The sequence below is a fragment of the Miniopterus natalensis genome, chromosome 7 (genome assembly GCF_054644295.1).
Source record: "Miniopterus natalensis isolate mMinNat1 chromosome 7, mMinNat1.hap1, whole genome shotgun sequence".
Classification (NCBI taxonomy): Eukaryota; Metazoa; Chordata; class Mammalia; order Chiroptera; family Miniopteridae; genus Miniopterus; species Miniopterus natalensis.
Genome location: NC_142087.1, coordinates 80,529,706 through 80,546,624, shown reverse-complemented (window position 1 = coordinate 80,546,624; position 16,919 = coordinate 80,529,706). Strand labels below are relative to the sequence as shown.

Below are 16,919 nucleotides of genomic sequence, written 5' to 3'. Positions count from 1 at the left end.
ACTTAGAAGAAGCTGGCTCCCAGGTGCCCTGGGGCCAGCCTCACCTGCCTCACCTGGGCCCAGGTGGGACGTCTCCCTGAATCCTGGCCAGGTCTTGCCCTTCAGCAGTAGGATCGTATCTTCAGTGCCAAGGAAACATACCTGACCCAGTGCAACACTCAGCCTCAGGATGTGCTGGGGGCTGTGACAACCATCCCTGCAGACCTGGGCTTGCAAAGCCTGATGCTCATTTGGGAGAATGTGACAGCAGGGCCAGGGTCTCAGACCCGGGGGCAGGCCTCAGGGTGGGTTCTAAAACGGGGAGAGAAAGAGTGAGACAGAGGCAAAGATGTGCTGTGGTGCAGCCATATTTAATTCAACCGCCAGTGAATTCTAAGGGGCCAGAATAGAGGCTCCTCTCACTATAAAATTAAGTCCCTGCAGCAAGTCACCTCCACCTTTTCAAAGGGGTGGGCTGCCTGGAGATAGCAGCAGCCCTGGCCGCAGCACAGGCCTGGGCTCTCTGTAATGTGGGTGTCATGTGGGGAGCCTGGGGCTGGAAACAGGGCCACAGGCACCCATCTGGGCACCAAGTAGATGCAGGAGGCCTGAGGGCCAGCAGGCCAAAGGCATTGGGGCTGCCCATGCTTCCTGGAGCCCAAGATCATGCAAAGGCCCCATGAGGGAGTACAATTTGCAGAAGCTGGCAGTAGTCCCGCAGGCAACTCAAACAGCAATAGCCCAGTGCTTTCCACCCCTCCCCCAGAGCCCCACCAACCCCTAAGCTGTCTTCTAAGACATAAGGAGCCATTTCCATCATCACAACAACTAAAAACAAAAACAAACCAAAGCCCATCTCAAGGTGTAATCTTCCAATTGCTTAAAATTAATTAGTGCAAAGTGAGGCAGAGCCCTCTGTTGCTGGGTCAGGCGGCTAGCTGGCCTCACACAAGCCTGCGCCTCTTGGAGTCCCTCTCCGTGTCCCCCTCCTGGGCATCTTCCTCACAGCCGAGCGGGGACACCAGGTTCAGCAGAGGGTCCTCGGAGGCTCGCCCGAAGAGTGCCAGGAGGAGGGCCACACCGAAGCCCGTGGCACGCTCACCCTGTGGGCAAAGTGCAGGTGAAAATCCCTGCCAGTGGAGCCAGACCCACTCAGTGAGCCTGCCTCTGTGGGGAGGGGCTCTGGACCAGGGAAAGACACCCACCCCCCACTTTCCCTGCAGACCCTCTTCTACTGTCCTGCCACACTCAGGGTCAAGGAGGGCTCTGACCTCACCCAGGTCTCATCGGGGTGCAAAATGGTAAGATCCAGGGCCTTGGGCCTCTTGCCGAGGACGGCCTGTCTAGGGAATGACCGCACACAGCAGCTACTCTGTTCCCAGGGATGAGGAGACCAGAGATCGGCGGCACCACAGCTGGCTGGGAGGCTGGGCCATGAGCAATATGACCCTCAATACAGAATGTTCCAGATGAGCTCAGCCTGCAGTCTGGAGCTCAAGGGGAAGGCATGGGTGGGGGCACAGACAGGCGGGCCAGCTAAGGAAGTGTCCTAATCGGGGAGGGGAGGGTACCCACTGAGGCTCTGGACTCACTGCGTGCACAGGTGCGGCGATGTCCAGATGAACCCAGACCCCGGGCCAGTCGAAGCCAATGTGTGAAGCAATGAAAAGGCCAGCACAGGAGCTGGGGCTGTTGTCCCGGTCCTGGGGAAACAGAAGAACAGATGGTGACCCTTCCCCTCCCAGCAGTGGGGGCGTGGAGGAGTTCCACCACGAGAACCTTCAGGGCTGCTTCTGCTTGGGCCTGCTGTGGACACCCCCACACTCTGGACCCACCCTGCCATCCTCAGCCACTGCCTCCCCAGGGGGGAGGGTCCAGTGCAGAGGAGGGACAGCTGAAAGGGTCCCGGGACCCCCAGGACCCTGCATGTCGGTTTAGGTCTGCCTTCACCCCAGGGAGAGGGGGCAGCCAGTAAAAGGGCTGATGAGGGGCAGCAGACAGACCTCAGGCAGGGAGGAAACCCAGCACCCGACGAGGTGGGTGCGCTGGCAGGGAGCCGGGGATTGGTACATCCTTCCCCCCTTAGGTGCCCCCCCACAGCACAGAACCAGGGCCTCGTGGGGCGACCCTCATCTACACTGCTGCAGTTTCTTGGGGTCCCAATGACTCCCTGAGGGCGGGGCTCTGCCTCCCCCCAGCTTGGGCGCCACTCCAAACCCACCGCCACAGAGTTCTTCATGTCCGCCACGGCCGAGGTGAACTCGCTGAAGTGCAGCTCGGGGCAGTAGACGAGCGGGTGCACCAGGTCCCCACACTTCCTCCCCGACTTCACGCAGGCTGCCTCCCACTCAGCGTTGTTGGTGAGCACAGCGGCATGGTACTTGCCCGTGGCGATGCCCTGGGAGGTGGCCCCGTGGGAGACCAGGAGAGGGAAACACACAAGGAAAGAGAGGAAACAAAGAAGTCAAAAGAGAGGCAGCGGGACGCAGACAGACGTGGGGGGGAGGAAGGTGGCCTGGCCTGGCCTGGCCCCCAGGCCTCAGTGCATAGGCTCCCTGGCCTGTACCCTCCCCGGGTCCCTACCCAGGTTATGAAGATGAGCTGACAGCAGCCCCTCCCTCCTGGAGTCCAGGTGGCCTTGGCTCTCACCTGAGCTCCAGTCAGCGTGGCCATGTCTAGGATGATGTCGGCCCCCAGGTCCTTGCAGGCGTAGGACACACCGTCCGCCAGCACCAGCCTGCCTTCGGCGTCCGTATTGTTGATTTCCACAGTCCTGTGGATGGCAGGGACCCCACTCAGGGTGGCACTCCCTGGGGCACTGGGAGTGAGTCCCTTTGGAACTGGGTGACCCCATCTGGAGCCCTTGTTTCTATAACTGCCCCCGGGGTGAGGGGGGGGCAGACACACCACTGTCCCCTACAGCCATGCAGTGCCAGGGTCAAGAGCCATCAGGTCAGTCCTGCCCTGTCACTCTTCAGCTGGGAGCTGGGACAAGCCACCCAGCTCCTGGGCCTGTTTTCTTGTCTATCATACAGAGAACAGGGTTGTGTGGGCAGCATTTACACAGTTCCTGGCCCTAGGTAAATGCAGGGTTACCTCTCAGGGTAACCCTGGGGAGGGGCACCTGTGAGGGGGGTGAAGAGCTCATCCAACTAAATCAGGGTGGGTCCTGAGCTCTTGAGCCAGGCACCTTCCTGGGCACCCCTGGAAGCAAGCAGCCTGTGGTCCAGGGCTACTTGTAATAGGGTGTCCTCCAACAGAATTTACCTCCTGGAGGGAGTAAGCAGGGTGAAATCTGCCCCCCAACCTGGAATGACTCAATCTGTCCTCGCCTGGGAAGGAGGGGACAGCATGCCCAGAGGGGACTGTAGCCAGCAGAGAGGTGGCCTTACTTTCCTGAGTACAGCAGGTGGATGTCATCGGGCCTCGTTGCATTGGGCCCCACTGAGTTCTCGGCCAAGCAGAACACGGCGTGCAGGTTGTCTTTGAAACCCTGGAGGGGATGTGGGCAGAGGATCCAGTTACAGGCTGGTGGTGCTCAGACCCCTCGAGTCCTTCTGACAAGCACATCTAGGGAGGCAGCAGGGCATTGCGGGGCAGGCAGGTAGCAGGAGCTGGGCCCTGTCCCCTAGGCTGGGCCTGCATTGCTGAGTGAGGTGAGTGCCTCATTGAATGCTGGTTGCACTCCTTGTTAATCTCCAGCCAGCAAGGGGACAAGAGAGCAGATGACTCGTGCTCTGTCTGCCACATCCCCCTGCAGAGCTCACGGTGGCCTGTGGCTTTGCTTGAGAGAAGCCCTAGGAAGGTCCATTTCAAATGAGGTCGAGCAGAGTAGAAGCGAGCGCCGGCCTGGTTCCAGGCCTGGCCCCAGAGGTGCTGGCCCCTCTGCCCTGTTGGAAGCCCCAGAGCAGTCAGGGTGCCCCCACCCCATGCGGACCAAGCCTCCTTTCTCCTGGAATTTCTGCTCAGGGAAACAGGCATGATTCAAAACTTTGCCAACACCTTTTGCTCACACTTTCAGTTTACCCCCAGGAACCACGCAAACAGGTAGGCCCTATGGAGAGAGGAGACCCTGTATTTAATGACAGGAAAGGCTGGGCCTCTTAGAATGGGCCTGAAGGAGCTACACTAAGAAGGTAAGTCACCCCCACAGTGGTCAGGGCACACCACACCTTGGTTGAACAAAAACTTTTTATGGTACCGGGGCTTTTATGGTACCAAAGGACACATAGAATACACCACTGAACCTCAGCCCACTGAACGTGATCACAGCCCCAGGGCAGGGACGGCCACCCTGAAGCTGTCTCTGCCTCTCACCTTCAGAGCCTTTGGCCTCTGATGGGTGCAGACCCCTCCACCAGGCCTGCAGAGGTGGGACCCCACTAACCTGCTTGACCGCGGCTCTGAAGGCCCCCAGGATGGCTGCGGCACCCCCGCAGTCTCTCTTCATCCCGGGCATGGTGGTCTAAGGACAGCACAAATGGTGAGAGAGAGGTGAGTGGGTGCTGACTGATATGCAACAGTGTCCCACCTGCCCCATCCCACCCTGCCCGTCCCACCAGGGCCCCAGAGGGGTTCCCCAGATCCGCAGGACCTAGAGAAGGGAAACCAGGAAATTCCCACTGGCCAGGAGGGTGTTCTCTAGAAGCAACAGGAAGTAATGGCCAGAAATCAGGGGACCCTTTCACCTGAAGAGACCTTTGGGGGTTATCCAAGGGAACTTCAGGGGAGGGGACAAAGGACACATAGCAGTGGGACATCCAGAGCTGCAGTGGCCAGGGTGCTGCACAGCCACAGCCACCACAGCTTGGAAGCTGGGATGTGACCCATAGCCAGGCTGCCCAGGGAACAGGCCCCACTTCCTCGCTCTGGCACTTAAGCCGTCACCATCTGGCCCTGACACTTCTGTTCTCGGCTCTCTTTGCTCCTCCACGTCACTTTCTTGAACAATCCACTTGGGTTAATGTGAGCTCTTCCCAAATGTCACTGTCACATCAGCAACCCCACTCCCACTGGTGAGTTTACCTGCAGCCCCACCACCCTGCCCACCATCTGCTAGCATCTCCCGGGTAGACCGGTTTAATGAGAGGCGGCTAGAAACAGAGGTGCCCTCCTGCCACAGAGGTAAATGTGATTTTCTATAAACTGGTGGAGAGTGGTTACATATTTTTACATTTTATAGGCTCCCAACGCTAATTGACAGGTTCATATTTTTAAATTAACAGCGGGTCATCACATGTAAGGATTCGGGTTTGAAATGTACCGAGAGATGTTTTGAACCTTTATCGGATTACATGAGCCTAGAGTTTTAATGGAAAGTATTTTTAGGTATAAACTGAGCTGCTTCTACAATTAAATCGAGCGAAAATGACCCAGCTAGCACTCTTGAAAACAAGCTGTCTCTTTTGACCTAAACTGCGAGAAAGCACAGGATTGTTTAAACAGAAAAACAGGGCCTAGAATCTGGAATCAAACCACTTGCAAAATGGCCCATAGAAAATAGCTCGTGATGGTCACTGGAATTGCATCCCTGTCACTGGTGCAGCCTCCCAACCAGACGAATGCCCGACTGCAACAGTAAGTCTACTTACTGTGTTCTCCTCTTAGCGCCCCCATACCCCGTTCCTACTTTTATAAAAGAAACAATTCCCACAGGGACACTAAGGTGGCATTTGCCTTTTGCACTGCGCTGACACCTGCACCTACCAGCCACAAGTGACAAGTGGGCTGCAGGCACAGCACAGAGAGAGGCATGGCATGGAGTAAGCCGGTGGTGCCTGGCCTCGTTTCCAGCCCTCTAGGAAAGAAAAGCACTGCCCATTTCACTTGAGTTTCCTTGGTGAAGCAGTCAACTTATTAACCTGAAAAAACCTCGGCCGCTGAGTACAGCAGCTCTCAACAGTCTGAGGGAGCGGACGGTGCTCACAGAGCCCCGAGGGCTCCAGCCACCGGTGGAGGGCGGAGGGCCGGCGGGAGCGAGGCGGGCGCGGCCCACGTGCTGATCTCACTCTGCTGCTGTTCTCACCGGCGCCCTTACTTGAGAGAACAGCACGCACGTGGTGGCTATTCAGATTCAGGTGTCTGGCAAATATTTTCTCAAAAATGAACAAAGTGAGCCTCTCACTTCCAGGAAAATGGTTCTGTTGTTATTTGTTGCCAAAAATAAAGTTGAGCTTTGAAGCAAAAAAAAAAAAAATCAAAAAAAAAAATCAGAATTTTGGAAAACTTGTATCTGCCTCCAGCTTCTGAATACTCAATGACTTTTTCTTCCCCATTGATTTTTTACAGAGAGTGGAAGGGAGGGAGAGAGAGAAAGAGAGAAACATCATTGTGCGAGAGACACATCCACCGGTTGTCTCCCGCATGTGCCCTGACCTGGGCCGAGCCTGCAACTGAGGCACGCGCCCCTGGCCGGAATCAAACTTGAGACCCTTTAGTCCAGGGCCAACAGAACCACTGAGCCAAACCATCTAGGGCATCGATGGCTTTTTACATGAGAGGATGGTGATATTAACAAATGTGATTTTTAAAATAATATGATATAATGAAATGTGTCAAGTTTCAGAAGTTCTGCATAACTCTGCAAACAATATGCATTCAAAGTTCAAGCTGGACCATGTGATTTTAATGTAACAGAGCATAAAAGTTCACTGACATTGTTTCAGGTTCCACATTAGAATGAATCTTTCCAGAGCTACCACTTGTCAAGTCTTAGTGTAATAGCAAACAAGAACGGCCTCAATTCTGAGAATTGTACTAAACTACTCCCTTTCCAACTATAAAGTGAATGCGACCAGATTTTCTTTTTACATTTCAGCTGAAACAATGTATCAAGATACACTAAATACAGAAGCAGAAATGTGACCACAGCTGTCTTCTATTAAGGCAGGCACTTAAAGAGATTTACAAAAATGTAGCATGATGCCACTCTTCTCACTAATTTTTTTCACTTTGGAAAATACAGTTATTTTCAAAAAATTATACCATTTACATTAACATGCAAGTCAACAATGGGTTTATATTGTTATTTAAAAATGAATTAGTAAACATATCCTTAAAATTTCCCTGTTTTAATTCCTAGTAGGGTAAATATCAACAGACATCACCCTTATACACAATACCTCTTTGGATCCATATTTTTTAAGAGTGTAAGGGGTCTGAGACTAACATAGTTGACACCTGCTAGTTCACAATGATCCTGATTTGCCTTTGAAACCTTTGGAAATGGCGCTGTGATAGTTCCTGCTAAATTGGGAGCTGGTGCCACCAGCAAAACGACTAATTCATAGGAAGCCAGCTTCTCCCTCTGACCCTCCAACAGCCAACATCCAAAAAAGCATCTGATCCCAGAAGAAACAAGCCCACAGTTCTACCAGCCAGCACTTAGCTGCCTCCAGGGCAAGGGGCGGGGGGTGGGGGGGGGCACCAGGGGAGCTAGAGAGGACTCATCAGCCAGGGGGAATTTAAAGGCAGTAATAAACCGACTAAAAGTCAGTTTGCCTGTTGTCATCAGTGATAAATTATTCCTCCCCCCAAAAAACCTGTTGTTGGTTGAAGTGAGTCCTAATCATATAAATAAAAGCTTCAAAATGCCTATTTTAATTACTTATCCTTTTAGAAACATTATTCTAATGGATGGTAATAACTGCCGGCTTCACAGCTGGCCCCGCGCACACAGCCTCGGCGATGAGCCTCAATTCTGAGGACGGTTCAGAACAGCCGGAATCGTGCGGGCTGGCGTCAGTGTCATGGTGTCTAGTGTCTGCGATGTCACATGCTCCTGCCTTCAAACAGTGCATTCAAAGCAAACTCCAGGGTGCCACGAGCGTAGGTCTCCTGGCTTCTCTCAATCTACGTGAACACCCGGAGTTGTGCTTAAAATGTCTTTACTCCACAGACATTCAAAAGCTGCTAGAATACATCTCAAAGAACTGAACATATGGACAGCATCACAATTTCTGGCTTCTTTGGGAAACTGGATTTTTAGCAGCCTCTACCAAGCAATCCATACGCTGAAGACTCTTCCCGAGTATGTGTGTATTGGTTGCTTCATGTCAAAAAAATTCCTCAAAATTAAAATTAATAGTGTTTTTATCAGCCACGAGTGAAGAGAGACTAGCAAATCTGGTACCTCTGTCTGTCTAGTGAATGTAAAGATGTGAAGATCAATTCTGATAAAGTCATTGACAGATCTGCAGACGGTAAGGCCTGAGAACAGCAACTACAAGGCTAATCTCTACCAGCACAACCAGTATGGAGGCATAAGCTTTTTCTTTAAAAAAAAAATAAAAAATTACCCCCTGGGCAAGTAGCTCTACTGGTTAGAATGTCATCCTGATAAGCCAAGTTAGCAGCTCGATCCCTGGTCAGGGCACATACAAGAATCAACCAATGACACATAAACAAGTGGAGCAACACACTGACGTTTCTCTCTCTGTTTCCTTCCCTCCCTCCCTCTAAAATCAATCAATAAAAAAATAAAATACAATAATAAAAAATAAAGTTACATTAATGCTATTTAAAAGTGTTAATCCATCAGTTTCCTTCATCCGTACTGTAATATTTATTTTAAGGTTTTTACTGGCATGAAAATATGTATGGAATTCAGTAAAAGAGAATTCACTATTAGTTAATTCACTATTGGTGTGTGCTTTTTAAAACCTTTATTATAATTAGTTTCATTTCCTGATTAGTCCTGAAAATAATTTTGTTGCTTGAAGGAGGAAAGATGTTAAAAACAACAAAAAAAACCCCCAGATCATCTACTGTAGGCACCAAATACACTAGACAGGCTAAAATGGCAAATAATAGCACAATACCTACTCTAAATAGCAACTGACACTGGGGTTCAATGTCTGAGAGGCAACAGGGAGTGGTGGGGTGTAGGGCAAACTGCAGTATGTAGGCTCTATCCACGGGGCAGCCACCACTGAGCTCCAGCACAATGTCACCAGGTGGGAACGTGGAACCAGCACTGCCAGATCTTCTGAGTTTACAAAAGGTCAGAAATCCAGTCTTTTGTGAGTATCCTTCCTGTTTTTAAAAGGTGGTAACTAATTCAAATTTTAAAACACCATTTGGGTCAAGAGGACACATCTGTGAGCCACGCGGGCAGCTAGTTCTCCATGTCTGCTCTGCACGAGTGCAGCTTGTCCCCTCCCTTCTAAAGCTTCCTCTTGGGGGTGGTAGCTTCTCTTCCCTTCAGATTTCCTTGTGCATAAATTTCACATGTCTGCTCCTTCCGAGTCCCTCCCCAGTCTCCGTCCCTTAGAGCCCAGCCCAAGCTTGGTGCACAAGTGTGTGGGGTGAGCAGATGAAGGTGTCTGGCTCCTACGCCCAGCAGGCCCCAAACGCGCTGGGTATGGAGGAGGGCAGGCTGCTCAGAGAGGGGGGTGCACACAGGCACAGATGGGCATTCCATAGGTACCCATCCTCCTGAGACGGGGGACTTCAAGGGCCACCCACAGGAGTGACTGCTGAGACTTTGGCCTCACAGCCCTGCTCCCAGGCAGCTTGCCTCCAGGCCCACATCCCCCTGGCTTTACCTTGGGCGTCTGCTTTCTGAGCGGTTTGTGTGGACCACCCCTGAGCATTCTGTCCCTGGAAACTTGGGGCAGTCGTGGAGATGGGGGGGCGTCACCCGGGTCCTTTTCATCTCCACACAAAAGAGACACCTGATTCCTTGCACGCTGCCTCCCGATTCTGCTTTCCTACCCTGTAAATCACTTCTGTAGCTTGCTTCTGGATCCTATCCAGATTTTCCGTTTCCAGACGCCTGTTTGTAGTGTGGGCATGTAACTGTATCCCTCTCAGAAGGCGAATCGGGCCCACTGACTCTCTTCCTGAACCCGGCTCCCCAGAGGCACGCCCAACTCGAGCTCCCAGAAACCTGGCCACGTTCTTCCAACAACTGAGAGCAGAACACCCACCTGGGTCCCCCGCACCCTGGACTGCCCGAGTGCTGGCCCCAGCACCTCACCTTCCCTTTGATGCTCAGACCCCCGGTGTCATAGACGATCCCTTTGCCCACCCATGCAATGGTCTGGGTGGCTCCATCCGGGGTGTGGCTCAGGACAGCCAGAGCTGGGGGGTGGAGGGCAGCTTTGCCAACGCCATAGATTCCTACAGGAAGCACAGGGGGGGGCGGTTAGGCTCAGGTTGAACTGAGCAGAGGACTCCCAGCAGCCCCCCCGAAACACCGGTTCTCCCACCAGAGGTCTCCTCTGGCTTTGGGGTGTTTCTCCTGGAGAGCTGAGCGCCAGGCAGAGCTCCCTGCCCCCTCCTGCCCCGGCCAGCGGGGGATGAGGAATGCAAATTAGTTCCAAAGCTCTGGCCTGCACACGAATTCTATGCGAAGCATTGTTAGGCAAGAAAACCCGCTGAGGAAAAAATATTGTATCGTTCCCAGAAAGAAATGAACAGGCCTGCAGAATGAAATGATTTTTGGACAATGCTTCAAGGCTGCTCCAGCCCACGCTCGCTCTCCCGCCCTGAACCCTCTGTGCACTCGGCACCGCACCACCCTCTCCAAGCTCACTCCAACCGCTGCCTCACTGTTCAGTTTACGCCCCATCTTCTCGAGAAAACCCTGGCCTGCTGTGGGCAGAGTCCACGCCTCAGGCCCCCCAATAACCGAACTGAACGATCACTCCAACTAGGGCAAGAGCCAATAATGGGTGCCTGACAAACTCCTACTCAATCTGCAAGACCCACTGCAAAGGATGCCTCCTCTGTGAAGCTTTCCCTGACAGGAGTGGCCTCTCCACTTGTAACTGGCACCTGTAAGATGATCTCCCCCCCTAAGTATGGACAGGCTCTCGTGTCTCACCTCTTCTGGATATAGCAGATGAGATTCCACCTCCAAGATCAGGTTACAAAAAGAGACCCTGTCTATATCTCGGGCTTGCTCGCTCTTTCTTGCTCTCTGACTGAGACCTTGCCCTGAGGAAGCAGCTGCCACATTGTGAGCCACTCAAGGAGAGGCCCACGTGTCAAGAACAGCCTGCAAGCCCGAGGCCTGCTGGCAGAGCCATGAGTGAGACTTGCCGGGAGCACATCCCTGGCCCCGGTCAAGCTTTCAAATGATGGCAGCCCAGTCCACACCTTGATGGCGGCCTGGGAGATACCCCGGGCCCAATTCCCCACCCACAGAGCTGTGAGATCATGAGTGTGTGTCCCTTTCAGCTGCTACCTTCTGGGTAATTTGTTCTGAGGCCACAGATAACAAATATGGTGACCCTCCCCAGCCGGTCTGACATTGCCCTGGTCCTCACTGCCCCTCCAGGGCCCAGGGAGTGCAGGAGATGGACCTGGTAATCAGGGAAGGCTCTTCGAGGAAGTGGCTTTGAGCCGAGGTGTGCAGGGTGTGGCAGCCCTGCCCTGAGAGTATCTTGGGGGAACATATTCCAGATAGAGAGAGCCGTAGTACAAGGCCCTGGGGTGGACGTGACCGTGTGTATTCGAGGAACAGAAAGGCCCTGCTGAGTTGGCCCAGGGACCAGGACAGCACCACGTGAGGAGGCTGGACAGGGAGCAGGCGGGGGAGGACTTGGCTCCCACGGCTTCCAGAATCTGAATCAGAATCTGAATCACTGCCTCTTTTCTCCCCAGTGACGGTCTGCTTCCCAGGGTCCGGTCTTGGGGTTAGATACAGGCCGGTTTCTTTCAGGATGAAGTCTGGGATGACACACCATGTGGCCCAGTGCCACTCTGCCAGCCAAGGTGCCCCAGAGCACTCCGAGGCCCAGACCTGCAAGGACCAGCCCCACTCACCTCCAAATCCTCTTGTCTTCAGCTCTTCGTCCCGGATGACCGTTGGGGCGATCCCCAGGTCTTTTCCAACTTTCTTAATCTCCTGGATGTGTTTGTGGAAAAAACACCACCACAAAGACACGTGAAGATGGCTTAACTCAAGGCGAGGCCAAGGCTCTGGGCCAAGGACGAGCTGATGGCTGCATGGCTGGGGAGGAACCAGGCTTGGAAGCCAGCGGCTCTGACTCTCTCGCTTTGAGTGTGATTAAACCCAGGAGAGAAGGCTCGCCCTCCAAACTGCAATTTCCTGCAGCTCATGGCTGGAGTCCTGCAGAGGGGCCTTCGAAGGAGGCTCTGTCCCCCCCATCCGCCCTCGGTCAAGGCTGCTGGCCCCTTGGAGCTGCGTGGACAGTAGGACTTTGTCCACAGCAGCCCCAGGCTTCCCCAGGCAAAGTGCAGAGACTGAACACTGTCGCCCTCTAGCCCCCAGCTTTCCTATGACCCTCCCTGGGGTCTACCGACACCCACCCATCCTGGCCCCGCTCCCTGGCATGAACCTCAGGCCATGCACCTCAAGGAAGGTGTCTGTGTTCATCTCATTGCAGGGTGTGTCCACAATGCGGGCCGCCAGCCGTACACCATCCGTGGCGTTTGTCAAGCACTAGAAAAAAAATCACAGGCTGTCACGGGGGCAGGTGGAAGGGGCTGCCCTCTCGTCCATTCCCCTGGCGATCAAAAGGTGTCAGAGGCACATGTCACCTGGGGGAGGTTATGGGGCTGCTGACAAAACAGCAAGGGGCAGGCGGAGGGGAAGCAGGAGCCACGCTGCCTGCTCTGGCGCCCCAGTTCCTGACCCCCCCCCGCAATCTACAGAAAGTTCACACCCACCTCCAGAGCGACACAGCGCCCCTTCAGCCTGGCGTCCTGACCTGGCATAAGTGGGGCCCACCTTCCTTTCCAAGCCTCCTCTACTCCTACCCTCTTCCTCCCAGTGGCGGATGACCCTGTGCCCTGGGCACTCCTGCCTGTGGCTTCTGCCGGTCCCCACGCCCTCTCAGGAGGAGGTGCTGCCCTCGATTATGGCCACGTTTGAGCCCCCAGGCCCGACGCTGTGCTCCAGCCCCCAATGGGATGGTAGCAGGAGGCCGCAGGGAGGTCCTGAGGGTGGGTCCCATGATGGGATTAGGGTTCCTACGAGAAGGATGAGCCCCGAGTACGCTCCCTGCCCCATTAGGATACAGAAGGAGGTGACCACCTGAAAGCCAGGCGGGGAGCCCCCATCAGAACCCACCCCGCTCTCGAACTTCCAGCCTCCAGAACCGCAAGAAGTAAATGCCTGTTGGTTAAGCGGCCACATCTATGGTATTTTCTCATGGCAGCCTGAGCTAATACACCCTCCCTTCTGTTCTCATGAAGACCCTAGCCATCCTATGAGGCACTTCTCAGAGGCCACAGCCCCCAGAAGCTCCTCAGGATCCTCCCAAAGGGGTAAAACCACTCTGTGGCCCAAGCCTCTGGCCTGCTGGCCCTCCAGGAGGCATTTTTCTGACATAAGCCCCCTGGGAAAATGTGTTGTAAATGCCCGCCCACCCTCGTTTCTCTGGTGATCTGATGCCATACTGCTCTGGGCACAGGAGGGAAGAAACAGGCAGACCTGCTGTATGTGACTGACCCGCCACCCAGCACCCAGACTGGAGCAGGACCCTGACACCAGCCACCACAGGAGCTTCAGGCAGGGGCCAACGCACACCTGCAGACTCGTTCCAGAAACTGGCTGCCCCCCATTTCACTTCTGCTTCACCCCTGACCTGCAAGTTTTCTGCCTTCTCATTTGTTTCTGCCCCACTCGATCCCCCCTCCCCGAAGCTTCAGACAGGAAACGATATTAAAGGATTAAGGCAGGTTTAGCGGGGTGCAGACAGCATTGCGTTCATCTGCACCTTTTCCAGCCCCCTGGTGTCAGGGAGGGCAGGCTCAGGGTCGATAGCGCCAGCCCCTCCACATCCCAGGCCCTATCTAATTGCTTCGTGAGCTCCGTCTGTTCTGAGGTAATTAAACCCCAAAGCCTCAAAGGCAGAGCCGTAGGACTTGACAACTCAGATATGAAATGTGGCTGTGGGGTCCCGGTGACTGTCAGCGGGCTCTCCCCCAGGGAGGACCAGGGTTCCCACCTGTGGGCGTCGCAGAGATCCACTGCTCATCTCTGACTCAGGCCGTGGCTGCTGTCTGAGAAATGCGTCAATGCCCTGAGACTCGTCTCAAAGGAGGCCAGGTGGCCGCCATGCAGACCTCCAGTGAGCAAGCTCCCCCACGCAGGTGGTGCGGGTTCGAGGGCAGAGAGCACACAGAGCCCTGTGGACTCGGGGAAGCGCTCGCCCTTTGTCATACCTCAGTTTCCTCATCACAAAAGCAGGATCATTCATTCACTCATTCCATCCATGCTCATGTGAGCACCTACCATGTGCCACACTGGACTCAGAATCCAAAGATGTCCAAGAGACTCAAGTCCAGCAGAGGCCACAGCACACCATTCCATTCAATACTACAGAGGGGGGGATGTGTGAGAGGCCACAGACACCTGAAGGGGACAAGGACCTAGATGGGGGCTGAAGAGGTCCCCACAGAGAAGAAAAGGCCACACGGGGTATCAGAACCTCCAGTGCTCACAATTCAAGACGGACAGCAAGCAGCCTCAGTGAAAACCTGACTCTACCGCTTGCTGGTGTGGCCCCAGCAAGTCACTTCATGTCTCTGAGTCTCAGTCTGCTCAACTCTATAATGGGAATAATAACAGGAGCCACCTCACAGGGCCATTGTGAGAATTCAGTAACCTGACCTGTGAGTGTGCGCACACTCGCCAAGAGCAGGGCCTGATGCCTGACAAGCACTCGGTAGCCACTGGTGATCATGTGGCCAGCTTTGGCTTCCTAAAGCAATGGGAGAGGGAGCTGGAGGGAGGGACTTGGAGGCAGCAGGACCAGTTAAGGGACTACTACAGTGGTCCAGAAAAGCAGTGTGGGAGGGGGCACCCCAAGATAGTGGCAGTGGGAAAGTGCTGGGGAAATTATGTGTCAGAACACGTCCCTGCCCTCCAGGAGCTCCGGAGGTGACGGTGACAGCTTTCCCAAGACAGAAGGGTGAGATGGGAGAAAGGACAACCTGGGTCTGGCTGCTGGAGTGGGGACTGGAGGTGGGGAGGGCAAAGGCACAGTGGTGGATGTGAGGTGGTCACACCAACAGAAGGAGGAACCTGACATTCAGTCCATACAAGGACTTCTGAGTTGGAAATCACTTCCAGCCCTGCCTTGCCCCCAAAGGATTATTCTGAGGATCCAGTGAAATAACATACATAAAAGTATGCTGTAAAGGGGAGTGTGATATATACGCGCACAGGATTACTAGCGTGAAAACATGAAAGCGCCTGGCACTACTTAGGGGCTCAACCATTGGCTGAACAGAACCACACCCTGAAAACAAAGACCACCTTGAGGGCGAGGGAGCTGGGAGCCTGTTTGGAAAGGCCTCTGGGGCCTTCTCAGGAATTACAGCAGCCCTCCCATCTTCTTAAAGAAGGGAGACAGTGCTCCCCAGACACCCCTCCCAGTGGCCCAGGGACACTGGTTGAACGTCGGGACACCCACTTGCAAAGTGGACACTTCCACTGGCCCGTTGTCTTGTCCCACCAGGAAAAACTCCACTGTGACCGTCTTCTTCTCGGCGCGCCGGGAAGCCCCCGAGCGGTGGGTGAACAGGGGGAAGGCTCGGGCCAGGGCACAGGCGGAGGCGAAGGCGTCCGACCGCTCACACACCATCTGCAGCAGAGGAGGCCGATGAGCAGAAGGGACAGGCCAGGGCCACCCAGGGAGCCGCGATGGCCGCGCTGGGGCTCGCAGCTGGCTCTGAGGCCGCCAGCACACAATCTGGACACAGGTGGCCCAACCCGGCCATCGCCCGGGGCCTTCCCCCAGGCCACAGTGTTGCTACTTGAGGAAGGAAACCTCAGCGACTCCAGGCCCTCAGCAGGAAAGCAGAACCGGGAGGGCCGACAGCAGGCCCCAGTCTGGGCCTGTCTCCCACGTGCCTACAGAACTGATCTGGGGGAGATGGCTTCCTCTCCGACCTCAGTGTCCCCGTCTGGAAGACAGGGGTCACCCGCGGGGCTGCAGCAGCGCTGAGCGCCTGCGGCGAGCGCGGGGCTCCCGACGGCAGAGCGCCCCCTCCCGCGGCACTCACCACGATGCACCGGTGGGTCCCTGGCGGCAGGCAGGTCCGCGCCAGCCGGGTGACGAAGTGCGCGGCGGAGGGGCTGTTGTGCCGGCTCACGCGGGCGGGCAGGGCGGCCACGGCGGCGTAGTTCAGATAGAGGGGGCAGCTGTCCGTGGGGTTGGGGTTGAGCGTGCTTAGGGCGGCCTGCCACAGCTGGGAGGGGAGACAAAGACAGGCACGGCTTCGCGCGGGCCGCGCCGGGTGCCCGCGGGGGGGGGGGGGGGCGCGGGTCCCGGGCGCGGGCGTCGCGCGGGCTCAGTGTGTGTCTGCGGCACGACTGCGCCCGCGGGCCACGCGGCGGGGCTGACAGGGCCAGTGTGGGGCTGCTCTGCTTCGAACGCGGGGAGCCCTTGCGGGTGGGCCCCGGCCAGGTGCCACTGAGAGCGGGACAAGCGGGCACTGCGCCGGCTCCCTCGAGGAGGCCCGGCGCGCGCGGGGCCGGCCATGCGGAGGCGGCGGCCGGCCTGGAGGCCGCCAGGCCTGCGCCCCGGGCGGCGTCGGGCGGGCCGGGCGGGGCCTCCGCGCCCCCCGCGCCCGGACCCGCCTGTCCTCCGCCGGCCCGCGGGGCGGCGCATGGCGGCGGCGCGGCCCGCTCACCTCCTCGGTGACCCGGGGCTGCAGCTTCCCGCGGATGTGGCTCCAGGGCACGCGGTGCAGGTGGTGCAGCTGGCCGAGCAGCAGCAGCGGCCGGCTCTGCGGGTCCGCGTCCCCCGCGCTCGCCTGGAACTGCAGCCCCACGTTCGCCATCTTCGCCCGCCCGCGCCCCCCCGCCGGCCGCCGCGCCCGCTGCGCTCGGGCCGCCGCTCCGGCCGGGCCCCGGCGCCGCCCCAGCCCGGCCCGGCCGCCCGCCCCGCCTCCCCGCGCTCCGGGCCGCTCGCGAGACGTGCAGGGCCCGCCCGGGGCGCGAGGGGGCGCGAGGGCGC

At 56.2% G+C, this 16,919-nt stretch overlaps 1 protein-coding gene across 1 annotated transcript; it reads right to left on the bottom strand.

Annotated features, from left to right (window-relative positions):
• Positions 1 to 329: 329 nt before the first annotated feature.
• Positions 330 to 16,746, bottom strand: NPEPL1 (aminopeptidase like 1). Its single transcript, XM_087819197.1, has 12 exons — positions 16,594 to 16,746; positions 15,964 to 16,149; positions 15,372 to 15,542; positions 12,302 to 12,391; positions 11,752 to 11,833; positions 9,959 to 10,101; positions 4,367 to 4,444; positions 3,372 to 3,472; positions 2,629 to 2,752; positions 2,201 to 2,377; positions 1,572 to 1,682; positions 330 to 1,082 (listed from the first exon to the last, which is right to left on the bottom strand). Exons 1-12 carry the CDS (start codon positions 16,741 to 16,743, stop codon positions 924 to 926), a joined length of 1,572 nt encoding a protein of 523 aa, XP_087675323.1. The 5' UTR covers positions 16,744 to 16,746; the 3' UTR covers positions 330 to 923.
• Positions 16,747 to 16,919: the final 173 nt, after the last annotated feature.